Below are 23,111 nucleotides of genomic sequence, written 5' to 3'. Positions count from 1 at the left end.
TGCTTATGGGGGGGGGAGAGATGAAAATAGGTTTAGAGGATAAAGGGAAAAAATAATGAACTATTTATAAGGCAGGAGCAAAGCCTTGCTCACATGTTCATTGCATTTATTTAGCTATTTATTATTAGACATTCAGGTTTTTTTCCCCATCTTTTGCAGCCATAGCAGAGCTGTGAAAAATCCCTGTATATAAATCTGTATCTGTCTTTCTGATTTTTACTTAAGTGTGGATTTTTACATGTGGAAATAGTACATCAATAGACACGAACATTTATAAAGACTCTTGAAATATGACTACTGAATTTTTTTTCTGAAAAGCTTTTCCAGTATTCCAGCAGTGTCTGTTGGGTAAAATGCTTATCTTAGTGTATTCTTTTCTTGATTAGTGTATAGGAAGAGAAATTTGGAGGAATTAGTTCTCTAGATAGAAATGCTGTATTTTTATTTTTGACTGCAGAGTTTTTTTTTGGTTACTTTATTTCACTTTGGAATTTATTTTTAAAAAATCAGTGTGATTGTAGTTACTGGTAACTACAACAGTTTTATAATTGAGCAGTGTGGTTAATTGAAAATTCGATCACTTAAGAACGAAGCTCTCTAAACTCTTTTACACAATTAGTAACGATAATGTGTAGCAGCTATCAAAATAAGATGAGGGAAAACCAATGATTTCACTTGCAGTTTGACCCTGTTTTGAAATTTTAACTTTTGACAAAGAGGAATGTCGTACACTTGATCTTATTTGCTTATAAACTGGTTAAAATGATAATGTAAATCTGATTGTCCTTTGCTTTTCCTTGAAATGTAAATGAGATTTTTTTTTTTTCCCCATTTTATTTGTTTGTTGTTTCATGTATTAGAGACTTGTGGACCGGAGAGATATTAATCAAATAAATGTAATGTTACAAATTTTCATACGTGCTGTGTAGTAGAGGTATATTGTAGAGTGAAATATAATAGGGAAGTTTAATCTATTCTCAGAGATCAGGGAAGACTGTCCAGAGGAAGTGACCATTAAGTTGAGCTCTAAGGATGGGTAAGATTTACAGTACTTTTTAAGAAGGGGTAGAATAGGCCTACTGAAAACATTTTAAGTACATGGAATAGCCTGTGCTCAGGTCCTGTTTTGGGACGAAGACTGAGAGAAGGCACTGTGGATGGAATGCAGGGAGAAAGAGTGGGATGAAAGATGAGGCTAAAGATGTAAATATAAAATATCTTGTAATCCACGTTAAGGGTTTTGGTTCCTGTTTTAAAGGCAGTGGGAATCTACAGGACAGAGAGAGCATAATATAATGATGAAAGTACGGTGGTTAAGAGCAGGGACTCTGGAATCAGAATGAGTTCTGTTCTTGACCTTGCCAGTTACTGTGACTTTGCACATGTTCCTCTGCCTCAGATTCTTCCTCATTAAAATGGGAAAAATAATAGTACCATGCCAAAGGGTGGTTGTGAGGTTAAAATAGTTTAAAAGTATTTTTAACAGTGGAACATAGCATTATTTAAGCATTTGTTAAATTAAAAAGTGTTTTAAAGAGGGTAGTAGTGGGTTGATTTTTGTATTTGTGATGTTTGTATTTATAAAAGATGATTATTGCTGCAGTGTAGACAAGAGTTTCAAGTGTCAAATTATATTGGGTCCTATTTATCGAACACTTATGTATTACAAAAAATGGCATAGAGTGCATTATTTCTTTTAGTTGAATAACTTTTCTCATTATTTTATATGCTTTTTAGCTTATAGTATTATTTGATTATTCTTGTGTATATTAAAGCACGTCTATATTAAAAATGTGTAGTTTTGTTTTATGGTGAATAATGTGGTTAATGAATTGTTAATTATTTTCATAGCCTCCACATGCTGGGAAGCTGCTGTCTGTGTTAAAGCATATGCCTCAAAAGTATGGTCCTGATGCCTTTTTCAATTTCCCAGGAAAGAGTGCTGCAGTAAGTAAATGTAAATGAGGAAATCACTTGGAGTTCTCCTTTCCTTTGCTTCCTAAAAGTACAGCTCTGTAAACACCCCTGACAGGTTCTATATTAGGTAGAAGCTTCTCTGCACGAGCTAAATTAATCCTTATGACAATTGTGCATGTTACTTTTTCCCAACTGTTTTAGAGGTGAATAAATAGAGGCTCAAAGTAGTTGAGAAAGCTGCCCACTAACAGCTTGGTTCAGTAATGCAAGAAGAACCCAATTCTTTTGAACATAGCCATGTTGTCCTATGAATTTATCTTTACATTCTTAAGTAGTTGTTTGTGTATAAAACCTTCATGTGTTTATTTATTTATTTTTGGTGGATCTGAACCCATGACCTTGGTGTTACAGGGCTGTTTTTTTTTTTTTTTTTTTTTGGTGGTGCTCTAACCAACTGAGCTAATGGGCTAACCCAGTGTTTTGTCATTCTGAACATCTTTCTCTAGTCTTACATTTCTTTTGCACTTGGTGTATGGAATGAGGGTAAATGTTTGAGATTTACTAGGCGAGATTTCCTGACTTGTGAGTTTCCAAATTATGTCTATCTTAGCATTCTTATAAGCTGTTAACCAGTTTAAAATAAGACAATTATGTATGTAGTGATATCTATAATGTTTCAAAATGTTATAGGAGTACATTATATAATGTATATATGTTATTTATGGAAGCTTTTTTCTCTCATTACTTTGGTCAGTCTGTTGCAAGTAAAAAACTTTAAGTCTCTTTTTCTGAGCTTACCTTTCGCTCATTTTTTATTTTAGTTTTCATAAAATCTTGCTTGCTTGTTAGGCCCTGTGTAGCCAGGCAATATCTGCAGAAAGATAAAAATGTGTTTTAAAAGGACATTTGTGATATTTGAGTGTTAAATACACAATACACAATTTTCTTTGAAAAGTTTTATTGCTCATTTTTTTTTTCCTTTATAATTTTTCCTTAAAAGGCACATTATATTTGAAGCTTTCCAGAATAATTTTACTCCCGTGGCATTGAGTCTATCATTTGCCTCTAACACACAAAAAATGTTCTCCTGAGATAAACTTTTTTCATGCTTCATTTTATGATTGTATTATTTACAGTTCACTGAGATTATAATGTGCCCATTCTATTCACCTGCATTTTTCTTAAAAGTAGGTCAGTCCAGCTGAGCAGGTTTTGAGATTTTTAGGTAGAGAAATAGGTGTTTTAAATACATTTAGTGACTCATTCCTTTCCTTAAACATAGTTTTTAAAGGAATTTAAAGTATTCATTGATAAATTCTTTTTACAAACCTTTACATCTTCTACTGTTATTTTTAGTGGGAGAGAACATGTACACACCAAAACTATGTTCTTTTATTTTTTTTTCTTTATTTTTTTGGTGGCTGGCTGGTACGGGGGTCTGAACCCTTGACTTTGGTGTTACCAACACTGCACTGTGAGTCAGCTAACAGGCAGCCCTATTTTTTTCTCAATGTAGCATTCATTTTAAATCAGCCTCTTGAAGTCCCACTAGTGTTATTACATAAATTTGGCTCTATGTTTTTCCTGTTTATGGCATATCTAGTACATATAAAAGAATATGTGTGAACATGTGATATGTGTATGTAAATGCATATGTAAGTTGTAATAACAATAAAACAAACTTTTTAGTATGATTTTTTAAACAGCTTTATTGAGAAATAATTTACCTACAATGGACTCATTTAAAGTTTACAATTTAATGGGTTAATGTGTACATAGAATTGTGCAGTCATCATCACAGTCAATTTTAGAACATTTTTACCACCCCCAAAAGAAACCTCATACCCATTAGCAGTCACTGCCCATTTTCCCCCAAACCTCCAGTCTTAGGCAACCGCTAATCTACTTTCTGTCTCTATGGAATTGTCTGTTCTGGATCATTCATATAAATGAATCATAGAGCATGTGATCTTTTGAGATTGACTTTTTTCACTTGACATAATGTTTTCAACGTTCATTCATGGTGTAGCATATATAAGTACTTCATTCCTTTTTATGGCTAAGATTATACTGTAAGGATATACCCCAGTTTGTTTAATAGTTCATCAGTTAATGGATATTTGGGTTTCCACTTTTTGGGCTGTTATGAATTATGCTGTGTGGACATGTTTTCATTTGTTTTGTGTATGTACCTAGGAGTGGAATTGCTGGGTCATATGGTCTTTATTTAACATTTTGAGGAACTTCCAAACTGTTCTTCAAAGTGCCTGTATCATTCCACAATCCTACTAGCAACTGTGGGTTCCAATTTCTTCCCGTCCTTGCCAACACTAGTTAATATCTCTCCCTTTGATTATAGCCATCCTTGTGGGTATAAAGTGGTATCTCATTGTGGTTTTGATTTGCATTTCCCTCATGACTAATGATGTTGAACATTTTTTCATGACCTTTTTGGCCATTTGTATATCTTCTTTGGAGACATGTCTAGTCAGATCTTTTGCCCATTTTAAAATTGCATTTGTGTTTTCATTATTGAGTTGTAAGAGTTCTTTATATATTTTAGATACAAGTCCTTTATCAGATATTCAGTTCACAAATAGTTTCTCCCATTTTTGTGTCTTTTCGCTTTTGTGATGTCTCTTTCAAAGCACAGTTTTTAATTTTAATGAAATCCAATTTATATATTTTTTCTTTTGTCACTTGTGCTTGTGGTGAAGTAATTAAGGGTTTGCCTAACCTAGGGTCACAAAGATGTTCTGTCAATACCAAACAGTCTTCATTACTGTAGCTTTGTAGTAGGTTTTAAATTTGGTAGTATGGGTCCTTCAACTTTGTTCTTCTTTTTCAAGATTATTTTGGCTGTTCATGCATGATTCCTTCCAATATGTCGTATGATCTTTTAAATAGAATTTTAAACCAAGTGGTGAAGCCATTTGGATAGTGACTTTTGAATACAATTTAAAAATGTAATAAACTAATCCTCTTCAGTTTTATATTTGTGGTTAAAGATACGTACACCAAGCTTTTTCTTTAGCTTTTTTCTTTCCATTCTTGTCCGTCTTTCTCTATTCTAATACCTTAACATTTCAGCAATAAATGTCCAATTTGATGTCACTACCTACCTCTTTTAAATGCAATCTCTTTGGATATGTTTGTTATAAGAAATGAAGCAGACAAAATCCATGTGTCCAACAGGTTACACTGAATGTTTCTTTCATGACATTAATGTCCTTACTGTGTATTTGGGAAAATTCAAAAGTTATTAGAAGTCTTCTTCTAAATAAAGAGTCTTCTTTCAGATATTTTATTTATCTATTTATTCATTTGGCGGGTGGCCGGCACAGGGATCTGAATCCTTGACCTTGGTGTTATAAGACCACACTCTAGGGCCGAGCCCATGGCGCACTCGGGAGAGTGTGGTGCTGGGAGCGCGGCGACGCTCCCGCCGTGGGTTCGGATCCTATATAGGAATGGCTGGTGCACTCACTGGCTGAGTACCGGTCACGAAAAAGACAAAAAAAAAAAAAAAAAAAAAAAGACCACACTCTAACCAACTGAGCTAACCGGCTAGCCCTTCTTTCAGATATTTTAATCATGATAAAGTAATATGATGTAATAGATATACAAGTATATATAGCACTGTAAAGTCTCATTTTCATGATTTCAATAATATAGTTTTTCATGTGTCAGTAACTCAAAGTTTCTTTCCTTTAGGCTATTGCATTGCCCCCTATAGCCAAATGGCCATATCAGAATGGTTTTACATTTCATACGTGGCTTAGAATGGATCCTGTAAATAACATCAATGTAGATAAGGATAAACCATATTTATATTGGTATGTATTTCTGTAACTGACTAGTGTTAATATTTTCCTCTGAAAATGAGAAGAATATTTAGAGGTAAAATGAAAACATTTTTAATAGTTTCAGAACCAGCAAAGGTCTTGGCTATTCTGCTCATTTTGTTGGAGGCTGTTTGATTATAACATCAATAAAATCAAAAGGAAAAGGCTTTCAACACTGTGTGAAATTTGATTTCAAGCCACAAAAGGTATGTGATCTTACTAAATTATAGTTATGTTAACAATCTATGCTAGCTTTCAAAGTACTTTGTTTTGATGTTAATTGAATAAATGTGCTAAATCACAACTCTCTTTATATTGTTAAAAAATTAAGTGTAAATCAATTAGACAATTGTTAACCTCTCTGATTTTGGTAATAAAAAGATTGGATATTTAGTTTACAGAGTTTAAGGGAGATACAAGAAGGTATCAATGGCAATTATTTTAGTTGTGCAAGGTTAATATGTTTTTTTTTGTACCTTAAACCATTTATTAATCTGTAAATTTTATCAACTAAATGTACAGATAGATAGGCATGTAGGTAAAAGCCAAAATGGCAAAATGTTGACAATTGTGGAATTTAGGTGGTGGGAAAGAGAGTGTTTATACTAGATTTTCAGTTTGTTTATTGATATTCTGTATTTGAAAATTTTAATAATAAACAACGGAAAAAATAGTTTAGATATTAAATTCTCATTAGTTAAGAGCCCCCCTAAATAAATATGTTGCAGAAGTTGGATATCGAATTTAATAAAGGTACTCGTATTTTATTTTTGGGTTTAATTATAATTTATCACTTAGTTTTTACTTATTATTATCAATATGGTTACAATGTTGGGAGACTTATTAATTTTATATTTTTTACTATTTTTTGCTTATTCAGTGGTATATGGTATCTATAGTGCACATTTATAACAGATGGAAGAACAGTGAGCTTCGATGTTATGTGAATGGTGAGCTAGCTTCCTATGGAGAGATAACATGGTTTGTCAACACCAGTGATGTAAGTAGTTTCAAAATGTAGTGGGGAAAAAAAAAATTAAAAGCATGAACTTTTCAAACAAAAATATTTTAGAACTTGAATATGAATTTTGGAATACCACAATCGTGGATTTTTATAATCATAATTTGGCTAGCATGTTTGTTTATTAATAAAATAGAACTTGTTAATATGTCACATAAGATATTACTCAGTCTGTGTTATAAAATTATTCTGGATAGGGTAGAGATAAGGATTTGTAGGTACCAGTGGCTGTATCTTGACAGTGTTTGGGTTATTGTTGCATTGATCAGAATAAACAAGCGCTCCTCTACAGGGTTCTGATCACTTTCATGAATGAGTTAGATGATGCATGCTTATAATTTTGCATATAATTCTTAGCTGCTGTAGATAAATATTATAATGTTTCAGGATTCAAAAAGAGATTCATAGGTTAGAATGAACATTTAAAATGTTCTTACTTTTCTCCTAATTGTGTTCTTTTATAGAAAACTTGTAAAATACAGATCAAGAAAATAACATGAACTATTCCACCATTTACCATTATTTCCTCCTTCCATATCTTTTGCTACACATGTATACATATTGCATAAAGATAACCTGAAGAGCTGAGGGTGTTGTATCACACAGACTTAGGTTTGATCCCAGCTCTGTCACTTACTTGACTGTATCACCTTACTTAATCCATTAGGCCTCAGTTTTTTTCCACCTGAAAAATGGGTGTAAAATAGTACATACCTCAGAAGGTTGTTGTGATGATTAAATGAGATAATTTCTCATAAATCTATTAGCAGAGTGCCTTGTACAGATGAGTGCTCAATAAATGTTAGCTCTTTTTTTAAAAAAAATAGAAAAGAAGGGCTTAGGTTTGTTTATTGTTGTGTAACCTGTTTTTTCTTTACACTGACTTTACTGAGTGCTTCTTGTATTCCAGGCATTGTAATAAATAACTTTATTTTCTAAAAGCCCCAGCAGTCTTGCAAGATAAGTACTATTATAATCTCCATTTTAGAGATAAGGAGAGTGAAATACAGAAAGGTTAAGTAACTTGCTGTGATTGGTAGCACAGGAAGCAGGGATTTGACCTAGGTGTTTTGGCTTGAGAATACACGTGTTTATAACTTTTCTATATTCCCTAATGCCAATACATACATATTTTCCAACATTTCTTCTAGTGTTTTCATGGTACAAAATGATACTTCTGAAGAGGCATGAAAATTTTTTCTTTTTTCCCTCTTCGTTATACACATGGGTTTTTAAAATATAGTCTTTAGAACCTGGACATTATTAACAGGATTTTTTTTTTTTTTTTTTATGTTAGAAGAGAAACATATGCTTACTTTTCTGCATTTACTCATTCCTTTTGAGAGAGATTCATCTACTCCTATAACTTCACCCATTATCTATATGTTGATGTCTGCAAAGTCTGTCTTTCCAGGTTTAAATTCTCACCAGACTTAACAGAAGATTTTGACAACTGCTTCTCCATTCATATTAGCTCTGTTTGTATTAGCTCAGGCAAATTCCATGCATCCCAAACCAAACTCTTTGTTTTCCTCCTTGCTTCAAAGCCTACTCTTTGGGTTTTTGGGTACCCAGCTATGAACCTTCAGAACCATAATGATTTCTCTCTCTTTTTTTTTTTTTAACCTCCTCTTTGTCATCAAGTTTTGTTTATTGTCTTTTGGAAAACTTGTATGTTTTTTAACATGATGTCATTCCTGATCTTCACTCCAGATGGGAATGAATGAAGTGAATGCTAAATGAATTATTTTGAGCTATTCAGATATAGTTTAGAATAGACAAAACATTTACATTAATACAGAGTTTATTATTTCTGGAAGATATAATTTTTTGCTTTTTTTCTCTAATGAAATCTTCTGTTCTCTTTCACAGACATTTGACAAATGTTTCCTGGGCTCTTCAGAAACAGCAGATGCTAATAGGGTATTCTGTGGTCAGATGACTGCAGTGTACCTTTTTAGTGAAGCTCTTAATGCAGCTCAGATTTTTGCTATTTATCAGTTGGGCCTGGGATACAAGGTACTTTATTTTCTGTTCGCTGCTTAACCAATGTTAGTTGACCTTGATTTGAAGGTGGGTTGTGCATGGGGAGATTAACTTTGAGTTACCAAACTGTATGTCAAAGTAGCCAGGGGCACCAGAGGGAAGTCACAGGGGACTGAATCAGGATACTTTAAATTTTTGAGGGAAATGCAGTGTACTTGACCTGTGTGGGTCACTGCACAAGCTATTAGCTCAAATTTTCTTTTGATGATGTCATATCTTTGCACAAGTAAGTTTCCAACAGTTGCTGTGATAAAAAGTGAGTATCATGTGAAAATCAATGTGGGATAGGAAATGAGGATGATGGTGTGCAATCTCAATCCAAAGACTGAGAATTTGTACAGTGCCCAAAATGAATGTATGTCCCCTTAATAAATAATTTTGCTGATATAATAATAAAGGAAACGTGTTAATTTTTCTTTTAACTTGTACAAAATTAATATTTTTTCAAATGGTTACTAAATTGTTAGGATACAAAGTTGTTTGAACAAAACAGCTAAGCAGAAATGATCACTATTATTTCGGCAAAGAATTCCATGAAAAAATCACTGAGATGCTAAGAGGGCCATGAACCAAAAAATTTGGGAGCCTTTGTGTTTAGCCATTGTTAGCCTCAAGTTTGGTTCCAGGGAGAAATTTAATGTCTGCTATGTTCCTTTGAAAACAAAATCAGCTTTTTTGAGTTGATTTATATACCATTTACAGGCAATATAAAGTATATATATATTTCGATTAATTTTTATAAAAGTATAATTACCACAACAGTCGAGAAATAGAACATTTTCATCACTACAAAAGTTTCCATTGTGCTCCTTTCCAGTCAATTGTTTCTACTTTAGTAACCCCACCCATTGCTGTTGATAGGCAATCACTGATCTGTTTTCTGTCATTATACATTAGACTTGTTCTTCTCAAGGTTTTATCTAAATAGAATCATGCAAGATGTACTCCTGTGAGTTTTGTTTCTTCTCATTATGCTTTAAGATTCATCCGTGTTTTATTTATTTATTTATTTTTGAGATGGAAATAGCTTTATTGTTTTACTCTTGGTCACAAACCATGAGCAACTCACTTTTCTATTCTTTTCTTTTCTTTTTTTTAACTTTTATTTTGTCGATATACATTGTGGTTGATTATTGTTGCCCCTTACCAAAACCTCCCTCCCTTCCCCCCAACAATGTCCTTTCTGTTTGCTTGTCGTATCAACTTCAAGTAATGGTGGTTGTTATATCTTCATCCCCCCCCCCCCGTTTTTGTGTGTGTGTGTGTGTGTGTGTGTGAATTTATATATTAATTTTTAGCTCCCACCAATAAGTGAGAACATGTGGTATTTCCCTTTCTGTGCCTGACTTGTTTCACTTAATATAATTCTCTCAAGGTCCATCCATGTTGTTGCAAATGGCAGTATTTCATTCATTTTTATAGCTGAGTAGTATTCCATTGTGTAGATGTACCACATTTTCCGTATCCACTCATCCGATGATGGACATTTGGGCTGGTTCCAACTCTTGGCTATTGTAAAGAGTGCTGTGATGAACACCGGGGAACAGGTATACCTTCGACTTGATGATTTCCATTCCTCTGGGTATATTCCCAGCAGTGGGATAGCTGGGTCATATGGCAGATTTATCTGCAATTGTTTGAGGAACCTCCATACCATTTTCCATAGAGGCTGCACCATTTTGCAGTCCCACCAACAATGTATGAGAGTTCCTTTTTCTCCGCAAGCTCGCCAGCATTTATCGTTCAGAGTCTTTTGGATTTTAGCCATCCTAACTGGGGTTAGATGGTATCTCAGTGTAGTTTTGATTTGCATTTCCCGGATGCTGAGTGATGTTGAGCATTTTTTCATATGTCTGTTGTCCATTTGTATATCTTCCTTAGAGAAATGCCTACTTAGCTCTTTTGCCCATTTTTTAATTGGGTTGCTTGTTTTTTTCTTGTAGAGTTGTTTGAGTTCCTTGTATATTCTGGATATTAATCCTTTGTCAGATGTATATTTTGCAAATATTTTCTCCCACTCTGTTGGTTGTCTTTTAACTCTGTTAATTGTTTCTTTTGCTGTGCAGAAGCTTTTTAGTTTGATATAATCCCATTTGTTTATTTTTCCTTTGGTTGCCCATGCTTTTGGGGTCATATTCATGAAGTCTGTGTCCAGTCCTGTTTCCTGAAGTGTTTCTCCTATGTTTTCTTGAAGAAGTTTTATTGTTTCAGGGTGTATATTTAAATCCTTACTCCATTTTGAGTTGATTTTAGTGTATGGTGAGAGGTATGGGTCTAGTTTCATTCTCCTGCATATGGATATCCAGTTATCCCAGCAGCATTTGCTGAAGAGGCAGTCCCTTCCCCAATGAATAGGCTTGGTGCCTTTTTCAAAGATCAGATGGCTGTAGGTGTGTGGGTTGATTTCTGGATTCTCTATTCTATTCCATTGGTCAGTGTGTCTGTTTTTATGCCAGTACCATGTTGTTTTGGTTATTATAGCTTTGTAGTATAGCTTAAAGTCAGGTATTGTTATGCCTCCAGCTTTATTTTTTTTGCTCAGCATTGCTTTGGCTATTTGTGGTCTTTTATTGTTCCATATAAATGTCTGAATAGTTTTTTCCATTTCTGAGAAAAATGTCTTTGGAATTTTGATGGGGATTGCATTGAATTTGTATATCACTTTGGGTAGTATGGACATTTTCACTATGTTGATTCTTCCAATCCAAGAGCATGGAATATCTTTCCATCTTCTTGTATCCTCTCTAATTTCTCTCAGCAGTGGTTTGTAGTTCTCATTATAGAGATTTTTCACCTCCTTGGTTAACTCAATTCCTAAGTATTTTATTTTTTTGGTGGCTATTGTAAATGGGCAGGCTTTCTTGATTTCTCTTTCTGCATGTTCACTATTGGAGAAAAGAAATGCTACTGATTTTTGTGTGTTGATTTTGTATCCTGCTACTGTTCTGAAATCATTTATCAACTCCAAGAGTTTTTTTGTAGAGGCTTTAGGCTGTTCGATATATAGGATCATGTCATATGCAAACAGGGACAGTTTGACTTCATCTTTTCCAATCTGGTTGCACTTTATTTCCTTCTCTTCTCTGATTGCTCTGGCTAGTACTTCCAACACTATGTTGAATAGGAGTGGTGAGAGTGGGCATCCTTGTCTAGTTCCTGTTCTTAAAGGAAAAGCTTTCAGCTTTTCCCCATTCAGGATGATATTGGCAGTGGGTTTGTCATATATGGCTTTAATTATGTTGAGATACTTTCCCTCTATACCTAACTTATAGAGGGTCTTTGTCATGAATGAGTGTTGAATTTTATCAAATGCTTTTTCAGCATCTATAGAGATGATCATATGGTCCTTGTGTTTGATTTTATTAATATGGTGTATCACATTTATTGATTTGCGTATGTTGAACCAACCTTGCATCCCTGGGATGAATCCCACTTGATCGTGGTGAATAATTTTACGTATGTGTTGCTGTATTCTGTTTGCTAGTATTTTAGTGAGGATTTTTGCATCTATATTCATCAAGGATATCGGCCTGTAGTTTTCTTTTTTGGTTATATCTTTACCTGGTTTTGGTATCAGGATGCTGTTTGCTTCATAGAATGAGTTCGGGAGATTTGCGTCCGTTTCAGTCTTTTGGAATAGTTTGTAAAGAATCGGTGTCAATTCCTCTTTGAATGTTTGGTAAAATTCTGCTGTGAATCCATCTGGTCCTGGGCTTTTCTTTGTTGGGAGCCTTCTGACAACAGCTTCAATCTCCTTTATTGTCATTGGTCTGTTCAAATTTTCTACGTCTTTATGGTTCAGTTTTGGGAGCTTGTGTGTGTCCAGAAATTTATCCATTTCCTCCAGATTTTCAAATTTGTTGGCGTATAGTTGTTTATAGCAGTCTCGAATGATTCCTTGTATTTCAGATGAATCAGTTGTAATATCGCCTTTTTCATTTCTAATTTTTGTTATTTGAGTCTTCTCTCTTTTTTTAGTTAGCCATGCTAATGGTTTGTCAATTTTATTTATCTTTTCAAAAAACCAACTTTTTGATTCATTGATCTTTTGTATAGTTTTTTTGGTTTCAGTTTCATTAAGTTCTGCTCTGATCTTAATGATTTCTTTCCGTCTGCTAACTTTAGATTTGGATTGTTCTTGTTTTTCTAGTTCTTTAAGGTGAAGTGTTAGGTTGTTCACTTGTCATCTTTCCCTTCTTCTGCCGTGAGCATTTAATGCAATAAATTTCCCCCTTAATACTGCTTTTGCAGTATCCCACAGGTTTTGGTATGATGTATCATTATTTGCATTAGTTTCAATAAATTTTTTGATTTCCTGTTTGATTTCTTCTTGGACCCATATGTCATTAAGTAGAATGCTGTTTAATTTCCATGTGTTTTTATAGTTTGCAGAGTTTTGTTTGTTATTAATTTCTAGTTTTAATGTATTGTGGTCTGAGAAAATACATGGGATAATTCCAATTTTTTTGAATTTGTTGATAGATTTGTGACCTAACATGTGATGTATCCTGGAGAATGATCCATGTGCTGATGAGAAGAATGAATATTCTGAGGTTGTTGGATGGAATGTTCTGTAGATACCTGCCAAGTCCAATTGGTCTAGAGTATTGTTTAGATCTTGTGTTTCTCTACTGATTCCTTGCCTTGATGATCTGTCTGTAATATTGATAGTGGGGTGTTCAGGTCCCCTGCTATTATGGTATTAGTGTCTATTTACTTCTTTAGGTCTAATAGAGTTTGTTTTATAAATCTGGCTGCTCCAACATTGGGTGCGTACATATTTATGATTGTTATGTCTTCTTGATGGATCAGTCCTTTTATCATTAAGTAGTGTCCCTCATTGTCTCTTTTTATGGTTTTTAGTTTAAAGTCTATTTTGTCAGATATAAGAATAGCTACTCCAGCTCGTTTTTCATTTCTGTTTGCATGGTAAATCTTTTTTCCGTGTTGTTTTATGTTAGCGCGCTTGTTTCTTCCATTTTATTGCTGAGCAGTATTCCATTGTATGAATATACCACAATTTTTTAATCCATTCATTTGTTGATGGACATTTGGGTTGTTTCTAGATCTTTGTAATTATGAATAAGCTGCTATGAATGTTCATGTACAGATCATTGTGTAAACATATGTTTTTCATAACAACCTAAGAATGAACTTGCCAAATGATATGGTTACTGAAATTGCCAAACTCCTTCCTGAGGTAGTTGTATAATTTTACATTCCCAGAAGCATGGTGTGAGATTTCTACTTACTCTACATCTTTGTTAATACCTGGTATTGTCATTCTTTTTGATATTAGACATTTGCACTCAAATGTCTAATGTATGTCACTGTGGTGTTACTTTGCATTATTTTATTATTGCATTATTTATTTTATTTATTATTGACTAGAGATGCTGAGGATCTTTTCTTTGATTACTGGCCAGTTGTGTATCTTCTTTTGTGAAGTGTGTATTCAAATCTTTTTTGTTGGGTTGTTTGTTTTCTTAAAATTGAGTTTTGAGATTTGTTTATTCTGGATATAGACATAATGCTTTTATGAGATTTATGATTTACTGTTATTTTTCCCCAGTGTGTGTCTTGTGTTTTATTTTCTTAATTTGGCTTATAAAGAACAGAGGAATTTAATTTTTATGAATTCCAGTTTATCAATTTTGTTCTATTATGTTCATGAAATTTTTATGTTGTAATAAATATTTGCCTACTCCAAGGTTGGAAAGATTTTTTTCATGTTTTATTCTTTTTTTTTTCTGTCTCACATTTTATTCTAAGTTTTATAATTTTTACCATCTACTTTTAGGCCTATGATACATTTTGAGTGAATTTTTTTATATGATATGTCAAGGTTCATTTTTTTTTTTTAAGTGCTGTGGTCGGAATATATGTGTTTCCTTCCAAATTCATATGTTAAAAATCTAACTCTCAATGCAAGGGTGTGAAAAGATGGGGCCTTTGGGAAATGATTAGTTTATGAGGGCTCCACCTTCATAGATGGCATTAGTGTCCTCATAAAAAGGCCTGAGGGACGCTTTTGCCCTTCCTCAATGTGAGGACACATAGAAGGTGCCATCTGTGAGGAACAGGCCCTCACCAGACATTGGATGTGCTGGTGCCATGGTTTTGGACTTCCTAGCCTCCAGAACTTTGAACAGTACATTTTGTTGTTTATAAATTACCCGGTCTAAGATTTTTTTTTTTTTTGGTAGTAATCCAAGTGGACTAAAACAATGAGGATATCCTAGTGTTCCATTACAGTTTTTTTTTCTTTTTTTATAAAGTCTTCTCCATTGCATTACCTTGGCCTCTTTGAGGCTGTATTCTGTTCCTTACTTGTATGTCTTATCTTATGCTAATATCATACTCTCTCGATGATTGTAGCTTCATAGTAACTTATGAAAACAGGAAGTCTAAAACCCTCAACTTCATTCATCTTTTTCAAAATTATTTTAGCTATTCTAGATTCTTTGCATTTCCAGATATATTTCAGAACCAGCTTATCAACTTCACAAAAAAACGTGGGGATTTTATTTGGGATTTCATTGAATATATAGATCAATTAGGAGAGAATTGGTAACTTATAAATACTAAATTTTCTATTTTTTGAACATGATGTATCTTTCCATTTACTTAGATCTTTAATTTCTACCAGCCTTGTTTTCTGGTTTTCACTGTTGAGGTCACACACACATTTTGGTAAATGTATTCCTAAGTATTTCCTGTATTTTGGATAATATTGTTAAGTTGCACTTTTTAAATTTTCAATTTTAATAATTTGCCTCTAGTATATAGAAATACAATTGAATTTTGCTTATTGACCTTTTAACCTAAGACCTTACTAAACTTGCTTGTTTGTTTTGCTAGCTTATTTTTGTTGATTTTTGTTTTAGGATTTTCTATACATGTTCATATAGTCTGTGAGTTTTACTTCTTCATTTCCAATTTGTATGCCTTTTCTTTTTCTTGCCTTAGTGCACTAGGTAGGACCTCCAATATTAACAGTTGAATAGAAGTGGCGAAGTGGACATTTTTGCCTTGTTCCTGATTTTAGGGGAGAAGCATTCACAGATACTTCATAGATGCCTTTTATCATGTTCAAAAATTTTTCTTCTCTTTCTAGTTCCCTAACAGTTTTTATTAAAAGGACATTTAATTTTGTAAAATGACTTTTGCTTTTTTTCATTTATCAAGTCAGATAATTTTTGCCTTTTTATTGGAAATGTTTACATCATTTACATTCAATGTAATTATAGGTACTGTGATTTAAATCTATTATCTTGGTATTTTCTGTTTTTCTTACCTGTTTGATTTTTTTCCTTATCTTTTTGTGCTTTCATTTGTACTAATTTTTTTTTTTTAGTATTCCTTTTTATTCCTGCTGTTGGTTTATTAGTTATTCTGTAACTTTATCTTTAAATTGTCATAGTCTACCAACAAATGAATTTATATCACTTCACAATATAGTATAAGAACCTTCCAACATGATCCTGCAATTCCCGTCTTTTGTTTTATTATTGTCATAGATTTTACTTCTACATATATTATAAATCCCATGATATATTATTATAAATTTTGATTTACTTAGTTATATTTTAAAGACATTAAAAATGAATAAGATCATGTGTTTTATATTTACCTATCTATCATTTCTAGGACACTTCATTTCTTTGTGTACATTCACGTTTCTGTCTCATAATTTTCCTTCTAATTGAATAAGTTTAATATTTCTTGTAATGGAGGTTTATTGTTAATTAATTTCTTAGCTTTTGCTTGTCTGAGAAAGCCATTATTCTGCTTTTATTTTTGAAAAATAATTTTACCAGTTTTAGAATTCTAAGGCGACAGTTTTCTTTTTTGAAAAAAAATTTTTTTTTTTTTTGTCTTTTTGTGACCGGTAAGGGGATCGCAACCCTTGGCTTGGTGTTGGCTGCACCGCGCTCAGCCAGTGAGAGCACCAGCCATTCCTATATAGGATCCGAACCCGCGGCGGGAGCGCTGCTGTGCTCCCAAGCGCTGCACTCTCCTGAGTATGCCACAGGGCCGGCCCCTTTTTTGAACTTTTTAAAGATGCTGTTTTGTTACCTGATTAACAAGAAGTTTCTGACTAGAAATGTGTGGCCTTTATTATACGTCTATCTCTGTATGTATCTTTTTTCTGTTGCTACTTTCTTTATCAATCATTTTTAGAAACTGAACATTGTATGTGTTGGTGTGTTTTCTTTTTGTGTGCTTTAGGCTACTTCAGGTTACTAAAAAAACTACTTGGATCTGTGGGTTTATGTTTTAGTCATATTTGCAAACTTTTTGGCTATTATTTCTTCAAATATGTTTTCTTTATTTTTTTCTTCTTTTGGGTTCGTATTACATTTATTTTAGATCCTTTCATATGAGCCAGAAGGTCACTGAGACTTTTATTTTTGTTAATTTTTTCGCTCTTATTTTAAAAACTTTTTAGATTGTTTTAATTGCTATGCCTTTATTTTCAATAATCCTTCTTTCTCAAAATTTTAATGTTAATTGCATCAGGTGAATTTTTTATTTTACATGTTGCATTTTTTGTCTCAATGAGTTTTGGTTCTTTTTCATTATCTACTGTTTTTCTTACATGTTTGTCTTAAGCAGAAAACACCAACAAACTTGACTATAAATATAATAGCTGTTTTAATGTCTTTTTCTTTTAATTTCATCATTTGTATACTTCTGGGTATATTTTCATTTTTATTTAATGACATTCTTATGGCTATTTCAGGCTTCTTGGTTTCATTAGTAATTTTGGAATGGATATTGGACATTATTATTTTTGCTGTGTGTCTGGATTTTGTTTCTTTTCTTTGAAGAGTGTTGGGCTTTGTTCTGCTAGTCATATGGTTTTTGTCCTTCATTTTGTTGATGTGGTATATCACATTTACTGATTGGCTTATGTTGAGCCCTCCTTGAATTCCTGTGATGAATCCCACTTGACCATGGTGTAATCTTTTTGATGTGCTGTTGAATTGGTTTTCTAGTATCTTGTTGAGAATTTTTACATCTGTGTTCATCAAGGATATTGGCCTGTAGTTTTCTGTTTTTGTTTGTTGTGTCTTTTTATGGTTTTGCTATGCCTTGTACAATGAATTTGGAAATATTCCCTCTTCTGTTTTTGGTGCAGGGGTTACGCTGGGTTCATAGAATGCGTTTGGGAGAATGGACCATGCTTCAATTTTTTGAATAGTTTGAGAAAAATTGGTATTAATATTAATTTAAAAGTTTGGTAGAATTTAGCAGTGAAACCATTCAGTCCTGGGATTTTCTTTGTTGGGAGACTGCGGATTACTCCTTTGATCTTGTTGCTTGTTACTGGTATGTTCAGGTTTTCCATTTCTTCTTGGTTCAGTCTTGATAGTTTGTATGTGTCCAGAAATTTATGTTTTCTCCAGGTTTTCTTTTCCATTGGTATATAGCTGTTTATGACAGTCTCTAATGATTCTTTGTGAGGTATCAGTTGTAATGTCGCCTTTTTTAATTTCTGAATTTTATTATATGGGTCTTCTCTCTGTTTGTTACCCAAGCTAGTGGTCTATTTTATTTATTTTCTCAAAACAGTTTTTTATTTCATTTATGTTTGTATTGCTTTTTGGGTCTCTATTTCATTTAGTTCTGCTCTGATCTTAATTATTTTTTTCCATCCAGTTCTTTGAGGTATAGCATTTATAATGTCACATTATTAACCATGTATTATGTCATATATTATATATTAATATATATTAATCATATATTAGTGATATGTTAATAATGTAACATATTATGATATGTTAATAATATCATATGATTAATAATGTCAAATGTCATATATCCACTGTTGGGTTATTATCCAGAACGTGAAGAACTCCTACAACTCAACAACAACAAAAATAAGTAACCTAATTAAAAAATGGGCCAAGGTGATTTGGACAGACATTTCTCTAAAGAAGATATGCAAATAGGCAGCAAATATATGAAAAGATGCTCAATATCATTAATCATTAGAGAAATTCAAATCAAAACTACAGTGAGTTATCACCTCATGTACTTTAGGATGATCACTAAAAAAAAAACCTAAAAGAACAAGTGTTGGTGAGAATGTGGAAAACTCATAACCCTTGTGCAATATTGGTGGTCATGTAAAATGGTGCAACTGCTATGTAAAACAGTATAGAAGTTTTAACAAAAATTAAAAGTAGAATTAATGTATGGTCCAGAGATCCCAGTTATGGGTAGATATTCCAAAGCATTAAATGAAGGATCACAAAGATATTTGCACACCCATGTTCAGAGCAGCATTACTCATAATAGCCAAGAGATGGAAGTAATCCAAATATCCATCGACAGATGAGTAGATAAAGTGTTACACACACATACACACACACAGTATTATTCAGCCTTAAAAAAAACAAGGAAATACTGTTACTTGCAACAACATGGATAAACCTTGAGGACATTATGCTATGTGATGTAAGCCAGTCCTAAAAAGACAAGTACTGTCTGATTTTACTTACATGTGGTACCTAAAATTGTCAGACTCATAGAAACAGAAAGTAGAATTGTGGTTGTCAGGGGCCAGGGGAGTGGGCAATGGGAAGTTATTGTTCGATGGGTATAGAATTTCAGTTTTGGAAGATGTAAAATGTCTAGAGATTTGTTGTATAAATAATGTGAATTTGGTTAACATTCCTGAATTATAAACTTAAAATGCTTAAGTTGGTAAACTGTATCTTATGTGCTTTTTAATCACAATTTTACAAAAGGACAAAATATAAAAAAAAAAACATGCTCTATAGGACAATTTTACATTTTTAATGTAAGGTTTTAATGTCAAGTTGACTTGATTTCCATTGCAGCTTAAAATAAATTCAGCCTATTTTAGAAATAAACAGGGTGGGGTCTTCTTATTTGATATTGTTTGAAAAATTATCAATGGTATGTTTCCTTAAATATTTATATCTGTTGTGATTTGTATTTAGATTTTCTTTTTGTAGCATATTGTCTTAACTGTTCTCTTTTTAAAATTAATTCTTAGGGTACGTTTAAATTCAAAGCAGAAAGTGACCTTTTTCTTGCTGAACATCACAAACTTTTGTTGTATGATGGCAAACTTTCTAGTGCCATTGCATTCACATACAATCCACGGGCTACAGATGCCCAGCTTTGCCTGGAATCATCTCCTAAAGACAACCCTTCAATTTTTGTTCATTCACCGCATGCACTCATGCTCCAGGTACTAACTGTGATCTTTTAAGAATATTTTTAATTTTTGATGTATTATTGAGATGTGTTTAGTAGCCCTATTAGACACATGGAATTGTCACATTTTAGTAACATTTACTGTGGTGCTTTATTTTTTACTGTTTTGGAAAAGAAATCATTTGAAATCTTTCCTGTGTTTTCTGTTTTACAAGGATGTGAAGGCAGTTTTAACACATTCCATCCAAAGTGCTATGCATTCAATTGGAGGAGTACAAGTGCTGTTTCCACTTTTTGCACAGTTGGATTATAGGCAGTATTTATCTGATGAGGTTGATTTGACTATCTGGTGAGTGCATATTTTTTTCTTTAATTTGGTTGGGAATTACTTTCATCACTGTTGAGCTGCACAATACTTTCTTTGTCTTTCAGGTGTCTTGTAAAATCTAAATATTTTAGAGAAATTTGTGAACTGTAAAATGGTATTACAAATCCATATCAATTATATTAATATTAAATTAAATTCTTGTTTACCAGGAAATAAGGAAGCTCTAAAAAACAGTTGTTTTAGGATAAAGTTATAAATGATGATAATGGATTTATCAGAAATGAATAAATTTTTGTCTATGGTTCTAACTTTTGGGGGGTGGTGGTGTACAGAATTATATTTCAATATATGTATACAGTGTGTATTGATCAAATCAGGGTAGTTAGCAAATTCATCATAAAAATTTATTGTTTCTTTGTGATGAGAACATTTAAGTTCTTCTCTTCTAGTCATTTGAGAACATATAATAAACTATTGTTAATTACAGATGCCTAGCACTACTGTACACGACTAGAACTTATTTTTCCTATCAAGCTATAATTTTGTGTTCATTAACTAACTTCTCACCATCCCCTCTCCCCCCTCTCCTTCCCAGCCTCTAGAAACCACACTTCTACTCTCTAATTCTGAAAGTTCAATTTATTGTTATTATTGTTTAGCTTCCACACATAGGTGAGAACATGCGGTATTCATCTTCCTCTGCCTGATTTACTTCACTTAACATAATGTCTTCCAGATTCATCCATGTTGCCACAAATGATGGTATTCCATTCTTTTTCATGGCTAAGTAGTATTCTATTGTGTATATATGCCACATTTTCTTTATCCATTCATCTGTTGATGGACACCTACGTTGATTTCATATCTTTGCTATTGCGAATATTGCTGCAGTAAATGTGTGGGTGCAGATGTCATTTCAGCATGCTAATTTCCTCTCCTTTGGATAAGTACCTGGCAGTGGGATTGCTGGATCTTATGGTAGTTGTATTTTTAGTTTTTGGAGGAACCACCGTACAGTTTTCCATAATAGCTGTACTAATTTGCATTCCCACTAAAAGTATATAAGAGTTCTCTCTTCTCTGTGTCCTCACTAGCATGTTCTTTGTCCTTTTGATAATAGCCATTCTCTATGCATGGTGAGATGATATCTCTTTGTGCTTTTGGTTTACATTTCCCTGATGACTAGTGATGTTTGGTGTTTTTTCATATGCTTGTTGGCCATTTATATGTCTTCTTTTAAAAATGTCTTTTCAGGTCATTCGTTCATTTTTTATTAGATTATTTGTTTTTTTGCTGTTGAGTTAAGTTCCTTGTATATTCTGGATATTAATCCCTTCTCTGATGAGTGGTTTGCAGATACTTTCTCCCATCCAGCTGGTTTCCTCTTTGCTCTGCTGATTGTTTTTTTTTTTTTTTTTTTTTTTTTTTTTGCTATGCAGAAGGTTTTTAGTTTGATGTTATATCATTTGTCTATTTTTGCTTTTGTTACCTATGCTTTAGAAGTCTTCTCCATAAAGTTATTGTCCTGACTAATGTGTCAGAGTGTTTCTCCTATGTTTTCTTCTAGTGTTTTTATAGTTTCAGGTCTTATATTTAAGTCTTTAATCTATTTTGAGTTGATTTTGGTAAATGGTGAGAGACGGGGGCCTAGTTTATTCTTCTGCACATGGATATCCAGTTTCTCCAGCACCATTTACTGAAGAGGCTGTCCTTTTCCCAATGTACGTTCTTGGCACCTTTGTCAAAGATTAGTTGACTATAAATACATGGATTTATTTCTTGATTATCTATTCTGTTCCAGTGGTCCATGTGTCTGTTTTTACAGCAGTACTATGCTCTTTTGGTTACTATAGCTTTCCAGTATATTTTGGAGTCAGATAGTGGAATGCCTCTAGATTTATGTTTTTTGCTCAGGAGTGCTTCGACTATTGAGGGTCTTTTGTGGTTCCATATGAGTTTTAAGAACAGGAACATGACAAGGACGCCCCCCTCACCCTCCTGTATAACATAGTACTGGAAGTTCTAGCCAGAGCAGTTAGGGAAAAGAAGGTAAGAAAGGGTTTCTAAATTGGAAAGGAAGGAAGTAAAATTGTCCCTGTTTGCAGATGACATGATTTGATATATAGAAAAACGTAAAGACTCCACCAAAGAAACTCTTAGAGCTGATAAGCAAATTCAGTAATGTTGCAGGATACAAAATTAATATGCAAAAATCAGTAGCATTTCTATGTACCAACAATGAACTAGGAGAGAAAGAAATCAAGAGAGCAATCCCATTTATAATTGCTACCCACAAAAAAACCCCACATATCTAGGACTAAATTTATCCAAGGAGGCGAAAGATCCCTACAGTGAAAACAACAAAAAGCTAATGAAAGAAAGAGGATACAAAAAAATGGAAGGACGTTCCATGTTCATGGATTGGACGAATTAATATCATCAAAATGACCATACTACCTAAAGTGATTTACACATTTAATCCAATCCCTATCATAACACCAATGATATTCTTCACAGAAATAAAGTTCTAATTTTTAAAAAGCTTTAAATTCTTATTGGGTAATACTTTATTGTGGGAATTTAACTTTTTATATTTTAATTATTTATTACTGATTGCATGTATGAGATTGAAAGCCAGAAGTTTCTAAAATGTTTTTTTATTTTTATTTTTGGTGGCTGATCAGTATCTGAACCCTTGGTTTGGTGTTATCAGCATCACGTTCTACCCAGTGAGCTAACTGGCCAGCCGCCTAAAGCC

The 23,111-nt window shown here is 33.1% G+C and overlaps 1 protein-coding gene across 6 annotated transcripts in view; it reads left to right on the top strand.

Annotated features, from left to right (window-relative positions):
• Positions 1-23,111, top strand: part of LRBA (LPS responsive beige-like anchor protein) — a 754,439-nt gene that overhangs the window by 105,167 nt on the left and 626,161 nt on the right. For all 6 annotated transcript variants that reach the window (XM_063108839.1, XM_063108840.1, XM_063108844.1 and 3 more), the window contains exons 5-11: positions 1,852-1,947; positions 5,632-5,753; positions 5,842-5,968; positions 6,643-6,762; positions 8,656-8,802; positions 19,862-20,059; positions 20,241-20,374. In XM_063108839.1, the coding sequence (XP_062964909.1) occupies positions 1,852-1,947; positions 5,632-5,753; positions 5,842-5,968; positions 6,643-6,762; positions 8,656-8,802; positions 19,862-20,059; positions 20,241-20,374 (944 nt within the window). The remainder of the gene's footprint in view (positions 1-1,851; positions 1,948-5,631; positions 5,754-5,841; positions 5,969-6,642; positions 6,763-8,655; positions 8,803-19,861; positions 20,060-20,240; positions 20,375-23,111) is intronic.

Source organism: Cynocephalus volans, chromosome 9 (genome assembly GCF_027409185.1).
Source record: "Cynocephalus volans isolate mCynVol1 chromosome 9, mCynVol1.pri, whole genome shotgun sequence".
Classification (NCBI taxonomy): Eukaryota; Metazoa; Chordata; class Mammalia; order Dermoptera; family Cynocephalidae; genus Cynocephalus; species Cynocephalus volans.
Note: the sequence above shows the minus strand (reverse complement) of the source record. Positions and strands in the feature narration are given on the sequence as shown.